This window comes from Filicampus tigris, chromosome 12, assembly GCF_054856515.1.
Source record: "Filicampus tigris isolate MCC_2025a chromosome 12, RoL_Ftig_1.0, whole genome shotgun sequence".
NCBI lineage: Eukaryota > Metazoa > Chordata > Actinopteri > Syngnathiformes > Syngnathidae > Filicampus > Filicampus tigris.
The window spans coordinates 20667387-20693546 of record NC_141228.1 but is presented as its reverse complement, the minus strand read 5'-3'; the positions used below and the strand labels follow the sequence as shown (position 1 = coordinate 20693546).

At 42.8% G+C, this 26160-nt stretch overlaps 1 protein-coding gene across 1 annotated transcript in view; it reads right to left on the bottom strand.

The window, feature by feature from the left end:
• The window catches only part of ell (elongation factor RNA polymerase II), a 29245-nt gene extending 3085 nt beyond the window's left edge, over positions 1–26160 (bottom strand). Inside the window, exons 1-11 of the mRNA XM_086048049.1 lie at positions 25872–26160; positions 16688–16732; positions 11388–11509; positions 8961–9124; positions 7413–7663; positions 7205–7329; positions 4254–4335; positions 2323–2914; positions 933–996; positions 542–713; positions 410–454 (exon numbers count right to left, since the gene is read on the bottom strand). Coding sequence (XP_085904175.1) covers positions 410–454; positions 542–713; positions 933–996; positions 2323–2914; positions 4254–4335; positions 7205–7329; positions 7413–7663; positions 8961–9124; positions 11388–11509; positions 16688–16732; positions 25872–26006 — 1797 coding nt within the window. The 5' untranslated portion in view covers positions 26007–26160. The remainder of the gene's footprint in view (positions 1–409; positions 455–541; positions 714–932; positions 997–2322; positions 2915–4253; positions 4336–7204; positions 7330–7412; positions 7664–8960; positions 9125–11387; positions 11510–16687; positions 16733–25871) is intronic.

Sequence of the window (26160 nt, the reverse complement as noted above, 5' to 3'; positions counted from 1 at the left end):
GAAGCTAAACGAACATTCATAGGTCAAGCCATGTGGTTGTTTTAAATACATTCAAGTCACAAAAATAATTCTCCATATTTGATGTTATGGATCTTCTTATTTGGCGAATTATGATTAAATGTGTGAATTGTATTATTTACGACAAAGCCCCGGCGTTATTCATACTACAAATTTTAATGGCAAGTAATTCTTTTACAGTACCTGGAAAGTTATTGCCAAAAATAGACATTTTAAATGAATATTTCTTGACAGTGTCTTAATCGTTTCCCATTTTGTTGTATCATTTCCAATTAAAAAACACATTCAACACACAAAAAAATGACCTCCAAAAAAATGCGGTCAGGGCATAAATGCTCATATCCTTACCCAGCATTTATCCGTGCGTTAAAAAAAAACGCAAAAAACCTACCTTTTTAATGTTATGATACTCTTGGAGTATCTGATTGTGGATTGTCTGTAAATGAGAGAACACGACACCGCTTGCTTTTAATGTAGGCGCTACGCAACGATACGGGCGGCTATCGTTGAAAAGAAACGCTACCTTATACTTGTCTGTGCCTTGTTGCAACTTCTTCAGCTCGTTGTCCAGCTCAGTGAAGTGCCTGGTGATGCTTTCGATGCGGGCGTGCAGACCGCGGTACTCGCTGTACTCCGAGTTGAAGTCGTTTTTATACCTCTGACGCTGCTCTGGAGACGTGATCACTGTGTACTTCCTTTTAAAGGGGGTATTAAGAGAAACGCTTACAACAATCGGGGACACATGTGGCACTAAACGTAAGGAAAAGCGTGATGGGTAAATTAATTCTTTGTTGTAACAATGTTTTTTTATTGGGTTGTGAGTTTAGAGGTTCCACTGTCAAATGTCACTTCAAGTCTGGACGGCAAACGAAAAAAAAAAAAACAGCAAGTGCGACGTCGTTGGAAAAACTTACAATAAGTAGTCGGCCACCTCTGGAGACGATGAAATACTGGTACTGTTGCACATCCCGTTCAGAGCTGAAACACAACGGCGGCAACATGAACATGAACCAGGAAGTCACGTTGCATTCAAGACTGTCGGCTAATTGGAAACGCACTCCCGCTGAGTTTATGAGGCCCGACCGCAAAAGAATCTCAAAGCAAACCAAATGGTTGACGACCAAGTGACGGAACAGACAGAGTATCTTGCACATATGCTTTGTTTTGTGCGAGTAACAGTGCGACAACAGAGCTTGTTTTTCCTGGCAGCCTCTATCATTTAAATACGATACATCTGAGCCGCTGTGGTCTAATTCCATGTTTGTCATTTTTAAGTCAAGAGAAAAAGGCAGAGCTTTCAGTTGAATGCCGGTCAACGCCAAGGTTTACTTCCAGTTTTGGCATTCACTGAGAAAGTCCTTTACTGCACTTTTGCTGAGTCCTCAGTGCAACATGGCCAATCCCATTTTCCAAGATGGCCGCCAGTGCCAGTGCATTTGCCTGGGAGTTGAAGTGAATGCTATATAATCAGCTTTCATGGAGTATTGCATACATTTGACTTTTGTTTGGACCAATACGGAACTACGTTGTTTCTAATCCGTTATTTTATTCCCCCCCCCCCCCCCCCCCGAGCCAACTAACGAAATTCATGACAGTAATTCACTGGTGGATTATAGCGCAAACAATATGATTCCATATGAATATAAAATATTGTCAAAGTCCAAAAATCATTACATTTAAATTAAAGGCAAAAAGTGAGCAAAACCACCCCTTCTGTAAAAACAACCACCCAAAAGAAGTAATCATTGCCATATGAATAACAGAGAACGACATCGATGGCCAAGATTTGACTGCAGTCACACAGGGTAACTTTTAATCATTCTCTTGCAAAATGACAACATTTGGAGTTACCCCACTCAATGTCTGAATGGCTCATCTTACCAAATAACTTTCTAACCAATTTTCATGCCTGTGGTTTTGAACGGAATTCCAAACTGTCACAGTTGAAAGATTTCCAACTTTCTGGAATGCATCATTAGCAGTCCCAGGTCGTGCGCAAGTGTCCAGCAGGGGGCTCCGTGAGTCGCACACTTTTGAAAAAGATGAATCACTCACAGTGGTGACTAATGAAGCGACAATATGAGGGCTTGCTTTTATCCGCTCATCTTACTCTCTAACAGAGCAAAAGTATTATTTTCAGCCCATGATGACTCATACCCTGCGCAAATCGAACCTTCTTATTTGTTAAAATGGGATACTACTACCAAATGGGGTGGCATTTCTATTACAGCAATCACTGCTCAAAACAAAAGGGAAAAGAAGGCCGCGTTTGAATGAGCCCAGGAGGAAACACTTGCTACTCACTTGTGCTTTTGAGTGGAATACTGTTGCTTTTGAGGTTTTCCGGGCTCAGCTCACAGGTTCGATCCGGCTCAGGCACCGCGTGTGGACTCTTCTTCTCCTTCTCCTCTTGGCCTCTGGCTTTCCCCTTGTCTTTCTTCTCCTTGTCTTTATGCTTCTTGGATTTCTTCTTGGGCTTTTTGCTGCCGGTAGCGGCCGACGGACTCCGGCCAGGAGGAGCGGGGGACGCGGTGGCGGCGGCGGCGGCAGGCGCGGCGGCGGCGGCCGAAGGAAGCGAAGGCGCTTGGGCGAGCCTCTCCGCCGCCGTTTCCTGGGCGTCGCAGTCCCTGCCGTTGTGGCTCGAGTCGTTGCTGACGTCCGACAGCGCTTCGAAGGGTCGGGGGATATCCAGCATGGCGAGCGGCTGGGAGCTGGACGTCAGGGCGCCGTCTGGCAGGTGAGCGCCGAGTCCTGGCTGCGCCGCGCCCGCCTCCGCTTTGCCGTTGGATGAGCTCAGCTTGCCGTTGATGGGACTCGGTGCAGCTTTGCTGGCGAGGTGCGATATCCTCGGCTTCTTATTGGCGAGGGGGTCGATGAAGTCTGCAGTAGGACGTTTCTGCCGGAAAGATATGACTCCATATCAGCAACGGAGTGACCGATAAGGTTATTTGTTAGCCTGCCACAAAAGCCGAACTTTATTTGGGGTTGATCAGAAGCATTTTAAATGGTGGCAAGTGTGCGCGCGCCGACTTCCATTTTAAAATAACATGAGTCCGAATGCGATTGTATGGGTTGAACTTTAAACACATCCCTAGTTAGAAGAACTTTTGCAAGCACATTATCTCAATTGTTAATTATTACATCCCCTTTAAATCCCCGCCACACAATCTGATCAACAGGTCATAGGTCACATTAATGGTGGAAAATATTTTTGAAATTATTGATCGTAAAAACCTAGCATTTGAGCAGGGGTGTGTAAACTTTCGGGAGAGACACATTACCTGCAATGTTATCTTGAATGCAGTTGTTAAAGGAGAAATCAAACTCAACATATTTTTTTTCCAAGAATGTGTTCCCAGCAGCACTAGTTGAAACACGGCATTCTGATTCATTTTGCGTTTGTGGAATATAAGTCAAGCGGCAAAATGCACTTGTTTTTAGCCATTTCTGGGGGCGGCCATTTTGTCACTTCTGTCGACTGAAAATGACATCACAGCTTTTCAGGGCTCAGGTAACAATCAATCACGGCTCAACTTCAGAAAACGGGCCAGCAGCGATTGGTCGTTACCTGAGCGGTTGTGATGTCATTTTCAGTCGACAGAAGTGACAAAATGGCCGCCCCCTGAGATGGCTAAAAAAAAGGGGTGCATTTTGCTGCTTCACTCATATTTCATATTCATCATGTTGCCTTGTTTCAACTAGTGGGCCTGCACAGAACATATTCTTGAATAAAATATGTCTGGGTTGACTTCCTTTTAATGGCCGACAAGTTTTTTTTAATTTTTTTATAAGTGACACCGATACTGATGCAATCTATTTGGTGTGCGAAAGCCAAAAGAGTTGCCGCAATATCCCAATTTGGTGCATTCCGCGCAAAAGGCGCAGCCCCCTGACGACTACATTTTTGGCCTGTCTAACCGCCAGTTCACTTCTCCTTCACTCCCACAACATCGACTTCTCCCGCCCTGCTTGGGTTCATTTTATGCTGACGTTGTCACACGTTAAATTAGCATTTTGAGATGCCATCTAAGTGCGGCAATACACCGCGTGTAAAAAAAAAAAAAAAAAAAAAAAAAGCCACAGGTGAATACGAGAAAACTCACTTATATTTAATGGCTTGCATTTTAAGGCTCCAAAATGTTGCTTTTCTGCCAAATGGCCAAAATATCATTTTAGAGTAAATGAGCCGCTAAAGTCCAGGATGTGTTTTGTGTGAAGGAGAGCAGGACGCTCACCTGTGACGGCGAGCTGCCGGCCAACTCCTTGGGCGGGCTCTCTGGAGGAGGAGCGGCATTGTTCTGAGACTGGCACTGCTTCCTGGTAGAACAAATACATTTATTCCCGATAATTGACCTCGGAGTCACGCCACAGTTTCACCACAATGACGCAGAGGAGCTGCGACTGGTCCGACGACAGCCTGCGTTCGTGCTGCCAAAGCTGCGCAAGCAGACAACTGAAGAATTCGGCTGCCGTGGGATACAGCTTTTGTGCTTTTGACTATTACGGGCGGACAAAACGCAACGGAGTAAATGAGCTGATTATCAAGTGTGTGTGCGTGTGTGTGTGTGTGTGCTGGGGGCCAGAATAGAGGCGGTCAAATGACACATATGGCTGAACCTTGGACTACTGCCACCACACACACACACACACACACACACACACACACACACGCCAGCACGCAAAACTCAAGAGATCAGCATGTGCTGGAAGTCGATTACATCACGTGCAGTACAGTCATGTTGCTGTGCTCGTCCTATGTGACTGATAGCTGCTGGAGGAGTGTGCGCGCGCGCGCGCGTGTGTGCGCGCTCGCAAGTTGCGGTCGTCTCCATCCATTATACGGCCCTCATGCACATGGATGGACTTTGTTTCGGCGTCGGCTAGGGGCCACAGTAGCCGCGTTTGTGATTTATAATCAAAGGTGAGATAAACAACGTCTGACGTCATATCCCGAGGAGTAGCTACATTATTGTTTTTCCGTCATGAAAGGCGGAGAGGCGGGGTTTCAGTGAGCCAGGTGTCGTACTTCCGAATTAGAAAAATAGCCATCAAAATAACTCGTATTTCATAAGAAATTAGATGGCCGTTGTGCCAAAGGTCATGTATAATCACAGATCAACATGGGTTTTTTGTGGTTTTAAAATGTCCTATTTTGTATTTTAATTGTGAAGCACATTGAGTTGCCTTGTGTATGACATGCACTCTAGAAATAAAAGCTGCCTTGTCATGCTTGTGATTGAGTTTCTGATTGTAAAACGGCCACAAGAGGGCGCCTACGTATCGGTGATATCGCGAGTACCTGCAACGGTGAAATCAAGTATCGGTCCGATACTGATGCCTGGTATCGGTGCTCGCCCATCTCTACTCCAAATCAAGAGTAACCAAACATTAGCGCAACAGTTGCACTGACTGTAAATCGATTGATCGTGCCAAGAGAGTGGCAACGGCACCCAGGCCGGGCTCCAAAGCCACTGACGAGGTGGAGGCGCGGCTTCCGAGCCCGAGTAGGCGGGGCTCGCACAGGCGAGGCGCCGCCGCCTCCGTTCCACCAATACCGCGCGTTAAAATAACGGTTCAAACGATAAGGTTATACGGCACATGGCCATTTTTATATAATACTTTGTATCATAGCTGTAATATGATTGCACACGGCACTAAACTGGCACAGGAAAAAAAGTCACAGCTGCATATTCATTTGATCGCTTGTTAAAAAGGAGGTAAAATACCCGAGCCAACCACGGATAGGCCGGGGTTAAAATATTTTTTTTTTTACGGGTTCCGAAGCGGTCAAATGCGCGCCAGTGTCTTTGCACTTCTGTGCGCATTTTTTTCCCCCAAATCAAATGATCTGTAAGCCATTTATTTTGAAGAGTAATATTCAAAGATGCGTTTGTAATGACAGATACGGGCTTCCGATCAGCTTGTGCTGCAGGAGGTATAAAATTCTGGTGCCTTTGAAGAGGTTTGCGCTCCACTTAGCATCCTTCGAAACGATTAAGCTGCGAGCTCTATATCATACGCTAGCATTTGCTCATCGCGTTGAATCGAGTCGTTTGTGATCAGCTGAGCATTGCCGCCTGATCTATATATAGCCGATTGGAAGCTAGCCTTTCCTTGCTAGCAGATCCTGAGGAACTAGATTTTTTTTTTTTTTTTTTTTCCCCCCCACTGGGAAGAAAGCCAACTGCTCATGACGTCAATAAACACAATAAATTGCTCCGATGGCAACATGTCACAAGTCAGTCTTCGGAGGCTGCGCGTACAATAGGTGCTTTCTAAACACTCCCGATTATACGTTATCAAATAAAATGTGCCTGCGTAAACGATGACATTCAGTTGCCATCTGATACAGGATAGCCTAGATTTGGAAAGGACAGCGTTTGCTTTGAAGCATGGGTTCAAACTCGAACGTCTGCTAGACATTCGGTGACACATCTAATAAGGGAGCTGAAAATAGATTGAAATGTGAAATCAGCAGAGGAAATCAGCTTCAGGCAACCGGTGTGCATCATTGCGAATTATTCGTGTCACAGTGTGAATTTTCTCGGGAAAAATACAAACTTTATCATAATAGAACAACTTCAGGCTTGTAACATTTAAAAGGGACAATATTATGACTTTACTTTAGAAAACATTTGGCTTTCCGAATATTGCTATTTTAGTCTTGTATGACTTTTCCCCCTAAAAACAAAACAAAAAAATTACTTTCTTGTAACACTTTTTCCCCTGAAAAAATTTGTTTTTTTTTTTAAATAAGTAAAATTCAAATGTGGCTTTGCTCCCTGACAAAGGCCACTTGTTTATTACAACCCTTAAAAACGACAACATTGTCATTGCATTACAACATGCCCTCCCAGAAAAAAAAAAAACTTGATTCAAATCATTTATTCGTAGCATTGCGACTTTATTCCTGTCGCCGTACAACTTTATTTAACACATTCATTGCAAGCTTACGACTTCACTCTTGTAATTTTCATTGATGTGATTTCAATTTGACTTTTTTTTTTTTGTTCCTTTTTCCAAAAAAAAAAAAAAAAAAAAAAAGTCATGAATTGCAAACTGATCCGCCATCCAGGTGAATGTGGCATCTTTAAATGAATACCTCATCATGCGCAGGATCAAATCGAACGAGAATCACAACATGGGTCACAACTGACGACTGGCTTACAAACCAAAGCGATCATACCTGAACAAGATTCTCTTGAGAAGCTGCTGGTCTCCTTCCGTGTATCCGGGCCAGTCTTTGTGAACTTCCTTGTATAGAAAGTCTTTTAATGTGAGGGTATTATCCTTCCCATTCAAGTTCGCCACCTATGCAACGAAAACAGGTCGGCGGTAAGGATGCGGTTGAGACATCGAGTCGGCGTAAAGTTACAGCGGAGCGGGCGCGTGACCTGTTGCAGGTGGCTGTCCAGGGAGTCTTTGTCGGACTGCGAGAGGCCGTCTTTCTGCAGGCGCAGGAGCAGCTCGGGCTTCTTGTAAGGCTTGAGGGCCAGCAGGTGCACCAGGCGCTCGCGGAGCGGCCTGTGCTGAGCGCCGGCTTTCTTGACGGCGCTGCTGGAGATGATGACGGGCCGAGAGGTCCTGCGCGAGGGGGCCACGTCGGACAGGGCCGATGCCGGTTTGCGGATCTGGACCCTTTTGCCTGAAGAGGAAAGGAGCAGTATTGATGGGTCGCGTTGACGAATGATCTGCGGTTGGAAAGACTTAAGATTTTAAGAGGATTTGATCAGGCCCATCGATTGTAATTACAAAAAAAAAAAAAAAAAAAAAAACGTCATCTGTGAAAAGCCATGAATCGCCAAATCCTCTTGAGTCCTGTTCTGATCGACATGTCCATCAAACTTGGCCACGTGTCGAACTGCAAAACTGTGGTTGGGCAAATTTGCCAAATTTTACCAAATGAGTTTTGTGGCGCAGTCTCGGAGACCCCTAAATACATACTTGCACATGCGCTTGCAAAATTGGCGAGCTTTCAAGCATGTCGAGCCCCTCCCACAAAAAATGATAAATGCAGCGATACCAAAAGGGCGCCGTCCTAGGTATTTATAATTGAAATATAATGATTTATTCATGTTTGCACCTTATTTCCAGATTTTTTTTTTTTTTGGCACAGCAGAGGATTTTATAGAAACTGAAATGGCCCATTAGGAAAAAAGGTTCCCACTTTGCACCACGTGGAAAAAAAAAAATGAATGGGACAAAATGTATGTATGTGTATAAATGATATTTACTAAATTGTATTGTTCTTTGCTATCACTGCTACACTTCTGTGGCGGTTTAAAAAAAAACACAGAAAAGCCAAAGAATAAGCAAAACCCAAATGTGTAGTTAAGCTAAAGATGATTTGCCATTGTAAATATTGAGCACTTTCAATACGATTGTATAAATTGACCGTTTTCCCAAACAGATCGGGCAGCAAGATTTTTTTTTTTTTGGAACGCACCGCAAATCTTTTTTTTTGGAACACACGCCCTTAGATCGGAAGCGGAGAAACCTCAAATTTGGACGACTGTCATGATGCGTTCACCTGGCTTAAGATGCTCACCGACCGAAGTCTCATGAGATTTCATCATGACACACATGACAGTTTGAACTTGATGACTTTTGAGGTGTCTTTTTTTTTTTTTTTTTTTGGCTCACCTCTAGATTTTATGACTTTTGTTCCCATGTTGAGTTGTCAACGTATAAACATCAAATATGGATGTGTTCCAGAAAAAAATGTGGTTTGCATTTTGTTCACTGCGGTGGTGGTCTAAAAAAAAAATCTCAAACTCCAGTGTAGGTGGTAAACGGCAATAAAGCCTGGGAGGTTGCAGCATGCACAATTTCCTCTTTTAATTCGCTACATGCTTTCAGATGGTTTCTTTTTTTTTTTTTTTTTTTTTTTTTAAATGACGCGTTTTGTTTTTCTGGCATATTTCTTAAGGCACGCCGCTCACCGACAAATCTGCCGCCGGGCTTGATGACAATGGCGCCCCTGCTCCGCGTCTCCTCCTCGACCTGGGCCATGCTTTCTCTGGCCTTCTGGTAAGAGTCGTCCGTGGCACATACGGTAATCTTGTCTTGGATGGCACCCAAGCAGTCCAGCTGAATGCTACCCTCGCTGCCAAAACAAAGAGGCCAGACCGTGGGAGAGGAAGAACAGGGCGGGGTGACTCAAAGATTCAACAGGGGGGGAAAAGTGTGGCATGTTATTATAGTCAAAACATTGAAATAAACGACAACTTTTACATTGGAAGCCAAGACAGTTTCACTCTTAACTCATTCACTGCCATTGACGAATTTGTTTGTCTTTTCGCAGTCCAGCCATTCAATGCCAGGAACTATTTTTTTTATTCTATTTTTGACATTTTTTTTTTCCAAAAGGTTAGTGTAAAAGAGGGTGTGGAAATGAACGAGTTCACATCGCTCGGGCGAAAGCATCTTTCGCAATTAGCATACGTCTGCGGGCGTCTCCGCGCCAACGCAGCAAATGCCTTTGTGTCTGACCGCCTTTCACTCCCCCGTTTTGACAGTTTGGCGGTAAATGAGAGCTAGCGGCCGAGCGCTGTCATTTTATGGTTTCACATTGACGCTCGGCGCGTTGATAAGGATCCAGCCGGGGATGTGCTTCAACTCCACGTGACCCACTTGCTCACGGACAACGTTTTGACACTCGGCAGAGTGCGCGTGTCCTTTCTGTTTTTTTAGTAGCTTTGGCTTCCGTCAGCGTTTTTTTTTTTTTTTTTTTTTTTGCACAGTGGGACAGCAAAGAGAGCGTGGCAAGGTGCTTTGATGCGAAAAGTGTCAAGGATGCTTGACAACATACAGCTGGAGGTCAATTTGCAGGGCTGAAGGAGCAGTGGTCCGACTGACTTCCTGTTTCAAATCTGGCCCTTTCTGCCGGTATCTCGGTAATCTTCTGGCCATGGTGCGGATGTACGGTGCATATAATAAGCCTACACAGCACTGTTCAAATTAGAGATAGACCGATATGTTTTTTTTCAGAGCTGATACCGATTATTAGTAGTCAAGGAGGCCCTTGAACTGATGTTTTGAGCCGACATTTATTTTCAGCTAGAGGAAAGTATCGGCGTCAAAATAAAAATGCTCATCTTTTTCTTTTTTTTTTTTTTAAACGCATTAGATTTGCATAATGTTGAGTTTTTATTTTATTATTATAAATGTCTGCCAATATACGTCTTTGTTGGTAAAATTCTAACAAAAAGAGAGCGCACACGGTCACCAGCGTGTCTTCAAAACTCAAATGAAAACTTTAATAGCTCCATATGGTTTTGTGCAGTAAGTCCTGCAAAATTTCAAAATATTCAAATTTCAATTCTTTTTGTTTTGATTTCAAACAAAAACAAAAAGTGCATAGTGTTCTGAGGATTGGTAGAATCCTTGAAGTTAGAGTTTTAAAATTGATTTATTTGGCCATCAGAATAAAAAAAAAAAAAAAAAAGGGCAGATGCCGATATTCGTCAAAACGCTGAATATCGGAGCCGATAACCAGCCCAGCCAATAATCCGTCCATCCCTAGTTCAAATTCCATATTTTGTGAGCCTAAGAGTCATGTCATGTCATCTTCCAAACCGCCTATCCTATATAGGGTCGCGGGGAGTTGCTGGAGCCTATCCCAGCCGTCAATGGGCGAAGGCAGACTACACCCCGAACTGGTCGCCAGCCAGTCGCAGGGCACACATAGACACTGTCACTGAGCGGGAATCGATCCCACGCTGCCCGCACACAACTCAGGCGTGTGTACCACTACACTATCAGCGGACGAGCCTAAGAGTACATTTCAAAACTTTTCCCACTCTATTTGCGACCTCTCACCTGTCAAACTCAAATGGAAACAAACAACCTCTTTAAGAGAGGGGAAGCAAAAATAAACAACTGCGATAATGCGGTTGCATAAGTTTGCGCCGTCTCCCTCTTATCAGCGGCTAAGTGGCGGTGTTCGAAATTAACCAAGCGCATTCAAACACATTTTAAACAGGAGTCAGTCAGCACACACCAGCACAAAAAGTGCTTCTGATTAACCCCAAATAAAGTTCAGCTGTTCTAGTCGGCTTTTCCTGATGTTATTTTTTGCTTCCTAGCAGAAGAAGCCTGAAGGTTTTGTGCTAACGCTAACTGCTATTTGGTACTTTTCATAATTCCCTCCACGTTGACTAAGGTCCTTGTTTCAGTTGTAGGATGAATGCTCCTTTTTGCTGATAGATAAAAAAACACAACAAACAAATCTTTCTCATGACACCGACTCCAGCTCCAATTTCTTGCTCGCCCCTCGCACGACAGCAGGTAAAAACCGATCCACGCATCCGTCCTCGGGACATGTTTCATGACGTCGCGGAAGGCTAGGAGAGTGGGCGGGCCCTCACCTGGTGATGTACTGCTGGATGCAGTCGAAGCTGCCCTGCGGGTTGTCTCTGCCCACGTTGGACAGGTAGAAAGTAAACGTGTGCAGTTCATTGGAATTTTCCGACCGCGGTATTGAAATTTTCTGCAGGGAGGAGAAAAAAAAAAAAAATGTGAAAATGTGACTCATCAAAAAAAAAAAAAAAAAAAAAAAAGTACAGCGGATAGAGAAAGTGAAAAGCTGGAAGAAATATTCTACAAAAGGTACTCATAAGGAATTACGAAAGAAATGTTGGCAAAAATGTTTTGTTGCAGCTCCAGCTGTTGTGAAATGCGCTATGCAAATAAAATTGTATTGTATTGGATAGTCATGGTATCACCGTGCTATGGGCTTGTTTGACTTTAACCAACTGCGTAATCCTTTCACTCCAAAGCCCAGAAAAAAAAAAAAAAAAAAAAAGCAGTACTGCCGACACGGCTTTGCAAAACTCCTCCATATAATTCTCATAATTAGGATCATTTGGATTTTTTTACCTTAGCAACTTGGCCTAAGCATGAAAGACCCCCCAGGCTGAAAGGACTAGGAGGAATAAAAATACTTATTCAAGGATATACGGCAGGGTCATCCCCCCCCACCCTCCCCGATTCAAAATAATTGAAAACTTCTGCTATCTGCGTGGGAATGCATGAAATATTTCTTCTTTTCCATCTCATTACAATTAAAACAGGTCATTGTTTGAATTTGAAATAACTATAAGATCCGCCCGGGGCCTCTGCAAATGTGCTCCAGGACTCTTCTTACTGAAAAAACACGGAAAGCCTCTTAAAGCGACACGACTGCTTTCCATTCGACGGTTTTCTGGCTATAAACGATGAAATATGAAAGGCATTTCTCTCGCGGTTTTTTTTTTTTTCTTTCATTGTATACGGCACATGTGCGATGCTCCAAGCGAATTGTCTTTGAACATACGTACAAAAAGTCAACACTTGGACGTCAACAGTACAAGTATGAAGACAAATTGTATCTTCGGTCTTGTAGGATGTGAATTACGCTAAGATTGGGATTCTGTCACACCGAAAAAAGAAGATAAAGTGCGTTGGCTTTCACAATTATGTAAACATCGTTTGACAATTTAATGCAGACTACCACCGCTAGTTATCTAGGGATGTAACGATTCATCAAAAAATCGTTTTTTTAAAAAACGATTTGTCCCGATTAATCGATTTGATCATTTGAAAAATCACGTTGATTAAATTCATCTCGAAAATGATGTCTTTAAAAAAATTAATCGAATTGAATCGCAAATCGGGAAGTGAAAGTTGAAAATCGAATCGAATCGAAGCTGGAATGAATCGTTACATCCCTAGTGATGACCCCGAGGAATTGGTCCAGGATAGACACAGATACCGATGAAACTTCAGTCACTTTACCGATAGAAAGAAATTGATAACAAGCGCATTCAAACTGTCACCCAGTCGGTCACTCAACACACAAACAGCGAGCCGCTAGCCAACCGGTGCCGTCAACCGACCAACTCCGCTCTCGTTCGCTGACGGACACGTCACTCACCGGGCCGGGTCCCGCCTTTTAAAGTCACACGCACTCAAAAGCGACAACAAAACGTAAAACGTGTCGCTGGCAACCCCAAAATGGACAAAAATAATACCTGCCTGCGCTTGTTCGAACGAGGCAAAAATCAATACTTGCTGGATGACTCAATGAATTGTTCGAAGATACTGTTCTAAAAACATAATAGCCTCAGCTCCAAAAAAAAAAAAAAAAACGGAACTCTTACGTTGGGTCTATTCCCCGGCTCGGCTCCGTTTGCTGAAGGGCTTGACACGTGCGAAGGGCTGCAGGTGGCCCGCTATAAATACATGTCCTTTATTTCCCGTCCATTTCGCTCCACTCCGGCGTTGCATGACACACACTTGCTCTCGACATATAGAGCAACAAAGAGTTGCTTTTCCGCGACCTTTTATCGACCCCCGCTGCGGAGAAATGTCACCTTGCTTTCTCTGGGATGGCTACGATTGTACGCAAGTCTTCTTTCGGTTGAACTTTTTGCATTCGATCCCACCGGTCAACAAAACCAACGGAAACAACGAGGCCCAGCGAGTGCAAAGGCGTCAATCACGCAGGTTTGTAATTCAGCGTTATTGGCAGAGAGTGCTCGGTTGGCGGCTCTGCGGCTATACATTACGGGGGGGTGTAAAATGTAATGCTGCAATTTGAGTCGGATGACTTCGAAAGCCAGGGGGAGATGGGCGTGAGAATGATTGTGATGCGGGGGGGGGGGGGGGGGGGGGGGGAGCAACAGAGGACTGACGCAGTTGACTCGGTGACTCACTGTAAAGAATGAGTCCAGAGCCAGGCTCCCCCACACCAAATGGCTCCCAGGCACCAAACTCATCACACGCGGACAATTTGTTAGTGAGAAGAGTCCGAATAGGGCCGGGGGGGGCGGAACGGAGACGTGGGAAATGCATAATCCTAATTGGACGGTCGCGAAGTGCCAAATGGCGGATGTTACGAGTACGTCTGTATTCAAATTCTGATTTTTTAAAAAAGTGCCGATACTATGACACGGATACCACTTTACCGGCTGGACATATACCTGTCAGGCAGGCGTAGCCATGTCTGCTGTGTGGAGCTGCTTCAACTCATTCACTGCCAAAGATGATATTTTTGTCTTTTCACAGTCCAGACATTCAATCCCAGGAATTTATCATTTTGTTTTCAAATGTTAGGGTAAAAAAAAAGGGTCTGAAAATGTCTGGCAGTGAGGTAAAGACGGACAAACTCCACTTAGAAGCTGTCTCTAATTTCTTTTTACTCACTTTGTTCAGTAGTTATCAGAAAGAAATACCATATTTTCCGGACTATAAGTCGCGTTTTTTTTTTCTTTTCCACATAGTTTGCCCGGGGGGGTGTGACTTATACTCCGGAGCGACTTATGTGTGAAATTATTCACACATTATGACCTGTATATCATTTCACATGTTATTTGTGTTGTGTAATGTAACGTAAACACATTCAGCCTGTTGTTGCCTCTATTTTTATTTTAAATTGTTCGTCATTTAAATTCTAAATGACATGTCTGTTCTTGGTGCTGGATTTTATCAAATGCATCTCCAAAAATGCGACTTATACTCCAGTGCGACAGATATACGTTTTCCCCTTCTTTATGATGCATTTTACGGCTGGTACGACTTGTCCTCTGTAGTGACTTATAGTCCGGAAAATACGGTAACATTGTCCGTAATCCTACTTGTGTCTCCACCAGACTATGTTTTTCTTCATCTTTGTGCTCCTTTCACATAATGAAATGCTTTTTGTTACAGGCTACATTTAAGTGGGATGGGTAGCAAGACTGTTGGATGTAAAAAAAAAAAAATAAAAAAAAAAACCCACCAGGAATGAAAAGTTGTTACTTTGAAAACTGTTTGAGTAAAACCTAAGCCAGGTTCAACAAACGTTTTTTTGCTCTCTAGTTCTAAACATCTCTTGCAGCAACAAGCTAGGCTAACAATTTTGATTGAGTTCCACAACTACAAGCAAAATGCACTTGTGAGTGCTTGGCCTCACTGCGACCGCAAAACAGACGAGGTGAGTGTTAAGACATGACTAAAACGCCAAATGAGACGGCACATCCTGTCTCCAAACAATGCCCCGTTTATAGCTTTGGCTACTGGTACGAGTGGATTTAAACAGGCTGTCCAAACGCCCGCCCCCCCTCCTTGCTTTGTCGTGCCTGCAAGTCTGCTCATCTTTTTCATTCTGCTTGGCATCGACAAAACAATACCTCTTTTCAGGATGGACTCATTAGAAAAAAAAGAAAAAAAAAAAAGGACAAATTCAAAGCCACAAAGACGGACGCCATGTGGACGAAAGCCCCGATGGGGTCAAGGCGCACAATTGGGCTACATGACATGACACAACAATGTCGTAAGAATAAAAAAAAAAAAAAGAAATTCCTGCCTAAACGTGCCGGGAGAGCGAACGCTTGAAATGGTGTCACGAAAGCATCTGCTGTGTCATTTAGCCGCTTTCGCACTTGCGCCCAACATTCTGACCTCAGCGGCAACACATTTTCCAAATGGAGCGATGTCTGCTGCATCACTTGAGGAGGCATTCCACGTATTCGGAGACCCAAAGATCCAATCGCCAGGCGTCTGATTCATACGCGTGCGACAAACATGACGCATGAGAAGGTTCAGGCGGGCCAAAAAAAAAAAAAAAAAAAAAAAAAAAAAAAAAGGCCACAATGGCAGAAAGTGGTTGACTTAGTTACTACTTGTTTTATTCCTGATGGCATTTATTTGATTATTTATTATTTACGGAACGATTCAAGAAATGTGCGAGGGTAAGAATATTTTTGTAGTTAACAGCCAAGCAGCTGTATAGCGCCTTTTTTTTTTTTTTTTTTTTTTTTTTTTTTTTTACATTGCCCTTGATTTCTGAGTGACAAATGCATTCATCTTAATGACAGCTTATCGAATTTTAGTTTGTTTGGCCTCGTCTGGACTCGACTCGGGGAACTTCGAATGACTGCCCCTCGCAGCTGAAATGGGAACGTATCACGGTGACTTGACCGATATCATCCAACAATATCAAATACACAGGACAGCGGCCTTCGAGGACCGGAGCCAGACATGCCTGAGCGGAAACGATTAATCGATCAGGAAGAACGCTGCCAATTTTTGGAATGAATCGGTTAGGGCCGCGCAAGTCATTGAAATTCAATTACAATTATTACACTCCACGATTACAAAATTGGGAGGAATCTTAAAAACGTATTAATATATATATATAAAATATAATATCAAATATATCAAATATATATATATATATATATATACATAATACACTGTTTACACACTAGGAAATCATTCTTGGATTTAGATTTATACATTTTCACCTTTTCTTATTCTATAATAACTAATACATTTTATACATGTTGTTTCAAACTTATTAATTATTGTGTTTCAAGGAAATGTGTCTTTATATCTTTTTTTATTTTTAAACATTTTCTTGTTTTGTCCCAAAAAACACATTGTCATTTGAATAATCGTGATTTCAATTGTTACCAAAACAATCGTGATCGTGATTTTTTTTCCCCACCCATAATCGAGCAGCCCTACGAATCGTTGATGAACGCTGTCTTGAAGCCATTGAGCAACACATGAGAGACACGATCGTGTGGTTATGTTTAAAGGTAAAAATCAATCAATAAATAAATAAAGAAAGAAAAAAGCCGCTTCATCGAGTTGAGCTAAAAATTTGCAAACAGATCAACAAATGTGCGGGTGCATGACTTACCCCTTGGTTCCCATTAAATGTGATCAACGGTTGTGACGACAGGACCTAAAATAAGAGAGAGAAAAAAAAAAAAAGACAATCAATCAATTCTCATAGCACATTTATAAAAAAAAAAAAAAAAAAAATCATGAATGTTGATCACATCCAGGTCAGCGCCGATTCATCGTTTCCACGCCTTCCCAGAGAAGTGCACGTGCCTCAATAGATGCCGCCGCGTTGGTTAGCAACAACATTCACAACGGAATCGGCAGTCAACCAAACGATAACGCGCAATCAATCGAATCAACAGCGAGCCGAGCGTCGGCCTATCGCCGCGCCCGGACACACTCGCAGCAGCAGAATAAACTCAGCCCCGGTCGACTGGTGACACGCAATCATTTGTCACGATTAGCAAAACGGGGGAAAAAAAAAAAAAAAAAAAAAAAAAAAAAAAAGCCTCCAAACGTGATCCTGTCTTTGCTGAGCACATTAAGAAGGATTTTGTTGGGCTTAATCACAATAAAGATTAAACAGTAACATGGAAGGAGAGACATATTTGATTTAATACAATGCACTTAACATATTAGGTACCATGTTGACATTTCAAAAAAAAAAAAAAAAAAAAAAAAAGAAAAAACATGGTTCCAGGTTCACCGGGTTCATTTAAAATGATGGTTGGCTAGACGATGACTCTGGGTGGTTCTGCACTTTTTTTCCTGATGCTAATTTAATTTGAATAAAGTTTAAAGGGTTTTTTTTTTTTTTTGGGGGTTTAAAAAAAAAAAAAAGAAATCTGACTCATATTCCAGCAAAGAGTGAGGACGGACACACACGCGCGCACACGCCACAAAGAGGAAGTCCAATTGGCTGTTCCCCCTCCACATGTTGGTTCAAAATGAAATCAAAAAAAGGTCACGCGAGGTCAGGGCGATGGCGCTTTTGTGCTCTCACGTACGAAGCATTCAATCCCTCATGCCGCCAAGCCTGCAATTCACTTGAGTTCGGCTTTTTTTTTTTTTTTCTGGAATGTATCGTTGACCAACTCGGGTCACGAGCCAAAGGCCACAAAAAGCTTCAGTTCAACGGCAGTCACAAGTTGTCGCGACATTTTCGCTTGTCCCATCGGAGGCGCGCAGCACTCGCGTGATTTGATTGCCGCACTTTTGACGCCCGCTACCCATTTTTTGCAGATGAAATCAGTTGACTTCAACTTGGTGACCGCGACTGGGGGTGCCAGGAAGCCGGTTGAAGACTTTCAGAGCTTCCGTTGGCTGTCATCGAAAAACCAAACAAAAGGAATTGTATTCGCGTCACGGGATTCGGAGAGCGAGCGAGCGAGCGAGGTGGTGCAAATCCCGTCTTGACATTCCTGACAGACTAAAGGTTCCGCAAACTCCACTGGCCGTGTGACAGCTCTTGCTGGGAAAGCGACTTGCTTACAAAATTCACCGCATGATGAATTCGTTGATGGCCTAATATTTGGTGGCGAATGCTGAGAAATGATAAAACAACGCCCGCTCGCCCGCCCGCCCGCCCACAATTACACAAAGGCTACAAAGCTTCCCACATTTGATCGAAAAGGAATGATGAATTGGCGGAACTATGATCAAAGTCAGCTTTTAGGCTACTTTAGGCTACTAAAGAACCCCAAAAAAAAAAAAAAAAAAAAAAAGAAAAGAAAAAGTCGACTGTCTTTTGGCGGGTTCGGTTCATAAAACGGCTGGCAGTGAACGACTTTGACATGTTTCAATAGCAAATAAAGACGTTAAAAAAGTTCTCTCTATTTTCATATTGATCGAAAGGTAATTGCTAGGGATGTAACGATTAATCGAAAATCGATTAAACATCGTTTCGCTTCGATTAATCAAAAAAAAATCGAGTTGATTCACTTCATTATCGGAAACGACGTCTTGAAACGTTTTTTCCCCATTCCAGACGCGTAGCACATTTCGAATGTGTCGATCAAAGGGTGCTTTTGCGCCAAACATCTTTGCGTTTGTGGAGGGCTGCAGAACCACACTAGTGCACAGGGACAGGCCCGCTAGCAATTTTTTTTTTAAAAATCGAATCGAAAATCGGGAACTGAAAATCGAAAGGGAGCCCGAGTGAATCGTTACATCCCTACAATATATAATAAAATATATATATTTTTTTAAGACATGGTTCCTATTGTTGCATTGCAAAAACAGAGATTTAGCGGAGAGGAATAACGTCAATCGAAAACGAAAAAGCGTCGCAGAGGTCCTGGCATGACCACCTTCAATTGGACCATTCAAAATGTGTCGTGATGTACAAAACAAGAGCGGGAGATGGCGAGCCTCGGGCGTTCAATCTAGCGGCTGTGTCCTGGCATCACGAAATTCCCCGACGCGCCGATGTCGCCCCTCCCCTTTTAACAACACTTCTTGCTACCGACTCCGCTTGCCGTTGGCGGCAACCGCGGCCTCGTCATCAATCCCGCGGTCCGGACCTGTGCTCTGTCCCCAAGGTTAGCTCTGTGGAACATTCTGGGATCAGGTCCCGCCGAATAGTGGCATGTCAGCAGCCTATTCAAACGAACGGGCTGATGGTAGCACTATGTTTGCGGAGCCGGGAGGGGGGGGCGGGGGGTGGGGCGGGCGTGGTGTCCGGAACTGCTCAAACTGGTGCAGTGTTGAGTTTTGAGCAAGGCTCCATGAAAGGGCTGGTGTTCCTGCATAGGTTCTTGATGTTGCCACTGCGCTGGGCTCCACGAGTGAAGCAGTCTGTTGCCGGCCGGGCGAATGATTCGTGAGCACGCATTCACGAAACGACGTCACAGTTGCTCAGGGCTCAAGTGGCGACCGATCGTGGCTCAGCTGAGGGAAACGGCTGAGCCGTGATTGGTTGTTACCCGAGGCCCTGAGCAGCTGCGATGTCATTTTCGGTCGACAGGAGTGACAAAATGGCCGCCCCCTGAGATGGCTAAAAACGAGCGGATTTTGTTGCTTAACTCATATTACGCAATCGCAATATTCATCCGAATGGCGCGTTTACACTAGTGAAGGCGCATAGGACATATTAATCGAAAGAAAATGTTTGGGTTGACCCCCCCCTTTAATGTCTAACTGCTTGAATATTACAAATTATATATACAAGCAAGATGAAATAGGACAAAAACAATCCACACAAAAAAAAACCCATTTGTTTTTCTCATTATAAATAGTTCAAATAAAACAGTAATCAATATTCCCTGATATGAAATATAAACATATTTCAGCCATACGACACAATCCTGACCTCTTATTAAAGTTGAAATATGATGATTTTTTTTTTTTTCCCCTCAGGGTCCTTATTTTGAAAATAATAAATGAAAAAAAAAAATAAACAATTGATCTGAATGCACACTGTAAAAAAAAAAAAAAAAAAAAAAAAAAGTCTTAAAGAACATTTCACACCATAGCAAGCAGACAACAAAGTCTTTGTTTCTCATACCATCCACAGGCACAGCTTGCCACCATGGCGCTTTTTTGGCTGCGATTTGACCGAACGAGCCATTGATCACAATGGGAAAAAATGTACGTGATCGCCGGTGCCGCACAAGACTGAGGACCGCTGTGACATTTGGAGTCCTATTTGGCCCGAGCGGCTAGGGTCATCCCTCTCTCTCGCCGCGTCCCGTGATCGGCTGAAACTGGAGCGTCAGCATTCCTTAAATAACCACGGCAGTGGCACACGCTAGCCCGCTTCAAGCTACCGAGCCCCGACCCGCATCCCCGTGTCACGAAGAGGACCAAATGTCCAGAGTTGAAACCGAAAGCGGGCAGCGAAGCCAGCGACAAATACCAAGGATGAGAAATCGTTTTTATCGGAAAACACTCGTTGCAGATTGAGTGAGAGCGGTCGGAATCGTTATTATTGCCCGATTGAAAGACCGACTGGCAAAAATCGGACAAATTAAACATCAGCGGACTTGCACTGTATATTTTGGATTAGGGCTGCGCGATTATGGCCAAAATAATAATCATGATTATTTTTTGGATCAATATCGTAATCACAATTATGAATCATATAGTGCTTTGCTACAGCTGCAGCTGCTGTGAAATGCGCTATATAAATAAAATTGCACTAATAATAATAATAATAATAATAATTAGGGATGAATCAAAAATCGCTTTAAAATGGATTCGCCCCGATTAATCGATTCGATTAATAAAAAAAAAAAAAATCGAGTTGATTAGCTTCATTATCGAAAATGACGTCTTGAAACGTTTTTTTCATTCCAGGTGCGTAGCACATTTTGAACGTGGAGATCAAATTTGATTGCGTTTGTGGGTGGCTGCAGAACCTCACGAGTGCACAGAGGCAAGCATGGGAGTCATTTAAAAAAAAAAAATCTAATCTAATCAAAAAAAATCGTGAACTGAAAATCGAATCGGGGCTTGAGTGAATCGTTCCATCGCTAAGTATAATTATTCATTATGTTGGGGGGGGGAAAAAAAACATCCGTATTTTTATTACACTACTTGAAACAGTTTTTCCAATGCAAAATGAAACTTGAAAGAGGAATAAGCAATAAATAATAGAAAAATAACATTTACCAAAATATTTAAACTCAGTCCGAGTGACTTTCGGATCCCGCTGCAAGGTTTGCTCGCTTGTTATTTCGGCAGCTTAACGAAGTTCGCCCCCTGGTGGTCGGCTGACCACCCCTTGAGAGAGCTGTGGATTAAATATGCAGCACAGCCCGCTTTTTCTCGACTATCGCGTTAGTTTCACCGTGGCAGTCGAAATCATGATCACAATGAAAATTCGATTGTGTAGCCCTACAAAAATGACTCCAACTTTTTTCCAAGTGCACAGGCCTGTGTAAAATGACTGAAAACAGTAAAACTGCAATATGCATGTCAAGCCAGTCGTTTGCAGATTAAATTTCCTCCTTTAGTCTGGTTGCACGTTTTTTGGCAAGTAATTTGGCTGTGCAAGTCACGGCTGCCCCGTTTACACTGCCTGTACAGGCTGGTATTTCCCCGCCTACTACGTGGCGCCGTTCCGTATAAAAGTCCAGCTGGCAATTTTCCACCTCCCAAGGTAGAATCAGGGCCACAGCATGAAGTGCAATCTGTGAAAGGATATTCTGCGATGCCATGACACTTGAGCTTTAAGTGAGGTAAGCTTTCAAAACGCTGATCATAGAAAATTTAAAAAAAAAAAAAGTTTCTGCAAAAGCTATGTAATCATTGCTGAGGACTGCAATCCCTTTAGCCTCCGCATGAAAATTCGAAAACTTTGATGAAAAGTGGCCAAGCTCAAGCTCGCGCCGAGGGCCTAATTGGCTTTCGCGTGGCTGAAGTCACAGCCGATTAGGAGGAAGGCGAGTTCCAGGTTGCTGCTGCTGCTGTCATAATGAGAGCACGACCGGACGATGGTCACGTTTCAAACAGGAAGCGTCAAAGAGGCCACAGAGGCAGTCACCAAAGCACCACACAGGCTTATTTTCATACTGGCTTTTGTCAATACAATTCAAATCGGAGAGAGAGCGATATGCTTATTTCAGGGCCGATGCCGATTATCAGCAGTTCAGGAGGCCGATAACCGATATTTGGAGCCGATATTCATTTTCGGTAAAACGGAAAATATCGGAGTCAAAATCGAAAAAAAAAAATTAAAACTCTTTTCAATTTGTTGAAACGTCTTCAAGCATATGTTTATTGAACAAATTTTCAGATTTGCATCATGTTGATTTCTTAAATTATTATAAGACGTTTTGGGCAATATATGGTACATTTTTGTCATGAAATTATAAACAATAGTTCAGGGGGTAGTTTTCTACAGTAAATGAAATTCTCCCAAATTTCTAAATGACAAATGTTCAACTTTTACATATCTTCGTTTTGATTTCAACATACTTTTAAATTGATTTCTTATCGGCCATCAGATTTTAAAAAAAGGCCAATGCCAACATGCATCAAAACGCCAAATATCGGCGCCTATAATCGGCACGGCCGATAATCGGTCCATCCCTAATTCAAATGTGTAATTTTTTTCACATTATTTGTGGTTGAAGGGTCGGGATTCACTTGTATCCAGGTGGTACAAGTGTCAAAAACAGAGTATTTTTAAAATGGTATTCCTGAAATGAGCAAAAACCTTGAGCCGGAAATAATGCGGGTAGCGGCGCTCCGATCAAGATTACAAACCGCTGATTATCCACGAGTGAGATCGGACGATATCGATAACATGGATTAGCTGCACATTCTCAAATTGCAATGTTTGGTTTGCCGCACACTAGTAGCAAATTCGATGTCAACTCAGCAACTATGACAATATTGTCAATAGGAGTTGTTTTCAACACAATAATACTGTAAAAAATATCATTTTTATGCTATGAAATTCTATGCAAACATAGCAATTAGAATATCATAAAAATGTTGACACGACCAAATACATCAACAACCGACTACTGCGGCAATTTTGTTAAAAAGTGTTAGTTGACACCACCAAATCTTTTGCAAACAGCTACGACAACAAAAAGTTATTTTAATGCCGAAAATATGAAATTCTTGCCAACTCAGCAACCATGATAATATCACCAAAATGCATTATTTTGATGTCACCAAATTCTTTACAAACTTGGCTACGATAACATAAAAAAATAAAAATAAAAAAGTTATTTTGGTGCTATCAAATTCTCACAAACTCATTGGATTTGTTTTGGGTTTTTTTGACTTATATTTGACACAGACAAAGTGTTTGCAAACGCAGCTACTATCATAATACTGTAAAAAAAAAAAAAAAAAGGGTTCAAAATGATACCAAACCCTCCTGGAAAAAAACAAATTCTTCGCAAACACGATGGAACGTGTGAATTTGACTCCACAAATATTCACTCCCATGAAAATATCAATATTTCAAAAAGGGACAAAAAAGAACCGACAAACAGGAAGCTAATTAGCCGCCACAATTTAGAGTTGGTGCTTATCATCTGTTTGTGGCGCTGTACACAAACATTGCATGAGGAGATAAGGCCTCCTTCTCCTGACCAGCCAGGTTTTCCCTGTCAAATATTTATAGAGGCTGAAATGTTAGAAGGCAATCCTCAGGGCAAGTAGCAGCAGCAGCAGCAGCAGCAGCGAGCCCCAGCACAGCGCAGCTAGCTCCACAAATGAACCCAGGGGCGTCAAAACTCTTTTTTTCTTGTGGGCCATAATCGTGGCGTTGCAAATAGTAGGAGTTGCCTTCAGAGGGCCAGCGTGACTGTGAAAACCATACAACTGAACGGTTGCCTTGAGGGTTAGAACGCTGCTGCTAGCTTCGTTTGCCTATTTAGGGTGTTTTGCATTGTGTGTTAGTATCAAGCTAGCGGACTTTCAAACAGACAAGTTAGCATAACGTCTCTTTTTGAACAAAGTGAACTACATTTGGTCTCGTTATTGAAAAATTGTTCAATATCTGCCAAACTACCGCTGGCTGCAATGTTAGCGTCTGCCATCTAGCATTCGTAACTCAAATCTATTTAAGAAAGAAAAAATATGTCTTAAATGGCCATGTATCTAATTCTTACTGTCTATTTTATTTGATGTATTTTTTTTATTTTTTATTTTTTTTAAACAAAGTGTACTCTGAGATCAGAAGTCTTGGAAAAAGGCAAGCCAATATCATACGCCTACTGTTCATTTTATTATATTATTATTATTATATTACATTATATGTTAAGGGATTTAGTGAAAAATATTGGTTAAAATTAAGAAAATGCATGCAAATTTGGTCAATATTTTCTTTCTGGATAAAAATAAATAAACTGAACAAGAAATGCACTTGTTTTGCTTCGGCGAGCCACGTGAAATTATGTATCTTGGCCATATCTGGTCCCCGGGCCAATAGTTTGATTCCCACGCATGGGGAACATCAGCCACAGTTCATAAACTAGGACTAAAATAATTCACGTCAATGATTCTTTTCAAATAAGAGTCCTCGCTCGGCAGATTTTTACCTTGACTTGCAAGCGAGCGAGTTAGGAGTGTGCTTCCTGCACTACTCCAGTGAAGTGAAAAAAAAAAAAAAAGAGCAGATAAGGTGTAACCAAATTGCAATTCATTCATGTTGTGCTTTTTCTGCACTGTCAGTTTGAAATAACGTCATGTTTTTTTAATAAAGGGATGGCAAATGAAATGCTTTTTAATCCGATTCATCGGTTGATTGACACAATAAATCGACGGATTAATCGATTATAAAAATAATTGTTCGTTGTGGTCCTAGTTGTGTTTAAAGGGCCACTTCCTCCAAGCTTAAAATAATATCACTGTTATTTGCTTTCCCTTTATATTGAAGAGGGTTGGGGAAAATCAATTAAAAATCGGAAATCTGACTTTTTGTGGAAAAGAAAAATCTGGCACATCGCCCAGCCTGAACCTTGGCTAATGAAAAACTGACAGCGCACCTGCTGCGGGGTACAACAGTGGGTGAGATTTTTGTCTGAATTACACTATAAAATGGTATCATTTCTTTATATTCTCATTGTATACATTTTTATAATATTATTTGTTAAATACTGATATGATGTTTTTTCTTATTTATTGAAAACATAAAAAATGTGTTTGCTGGAGAAGAGGGTTTTGATGAAATGGCACTTCCACTGAATTCATGGGGGAGGTTCGTTTTGAGATAGGAGTGATTTGAGTTAAGATCATGGAACAAATTAAACTCGAAAGTCAATGCCCCACTGTAGTAGTTTTGTTTTATTTGAAGAAGCTGCCACTGATGGTGTGGCCACTTGCTGGCTGCTTCACCAGGTTGTTTTGACGGCTTAAACTTTCTGGAAACAAGTTTGGAGACAAATATGACATTTTACAAACTAACCTGGGAGGGGAAATGATCCCCAAATAAAACAAAATAAAATAAAATATGAAACTCGAGTGTCCAGTGGAGGTTTCAGTCGCAAGTCTGGCTCTTGCTGGTTAAAAAAAAAAAAAAAAAAAAAAAGAAAAGCTAGCTACCTCATTCAAGTCAAGCGGCTCAGTGGGGGAACCGAGCGGCCGCTAAACTCCCCTGGTGTGGCCGCCTGTCGGGGCTCAAGCTGCGGGTTAGCGAGTTGGAGTCGACCGCCTCCCCCCCTCTCCACACTCCAGCTTTACTACCGCCGCCGCCTGTCACAGCTTCGCGGACACACTTCCAACAAACCCCCCTCCCTCCTTCCCTCCCCTCAGCCCGAAATGTCTCCTTTCGCTTTGGCCGGGGGTGCTCTTACCTTGCCGCCCCGGTAACCCTCGAAGGCCCTCAGCGCGCTGTCAGTGAGTTTGACGTGGAAGACGGAGACATTGCTGCCGTTGCTCACTCTTCCACAGGACAGCCCGTAGCTCCGCTCCTCTTTCAGCGCCGCCATCTTGGCTGCCGTTCCCACCGCCGCCGCTACACACGCTCACACGCTCACACACACACACGCACACGCACACACACACACATGCGCGCGCACGCACGGGGCGCGCGCACGCACTTGTGCCGTAAACGGACAATTCCCGTTTCTTCAGAATTGGGTA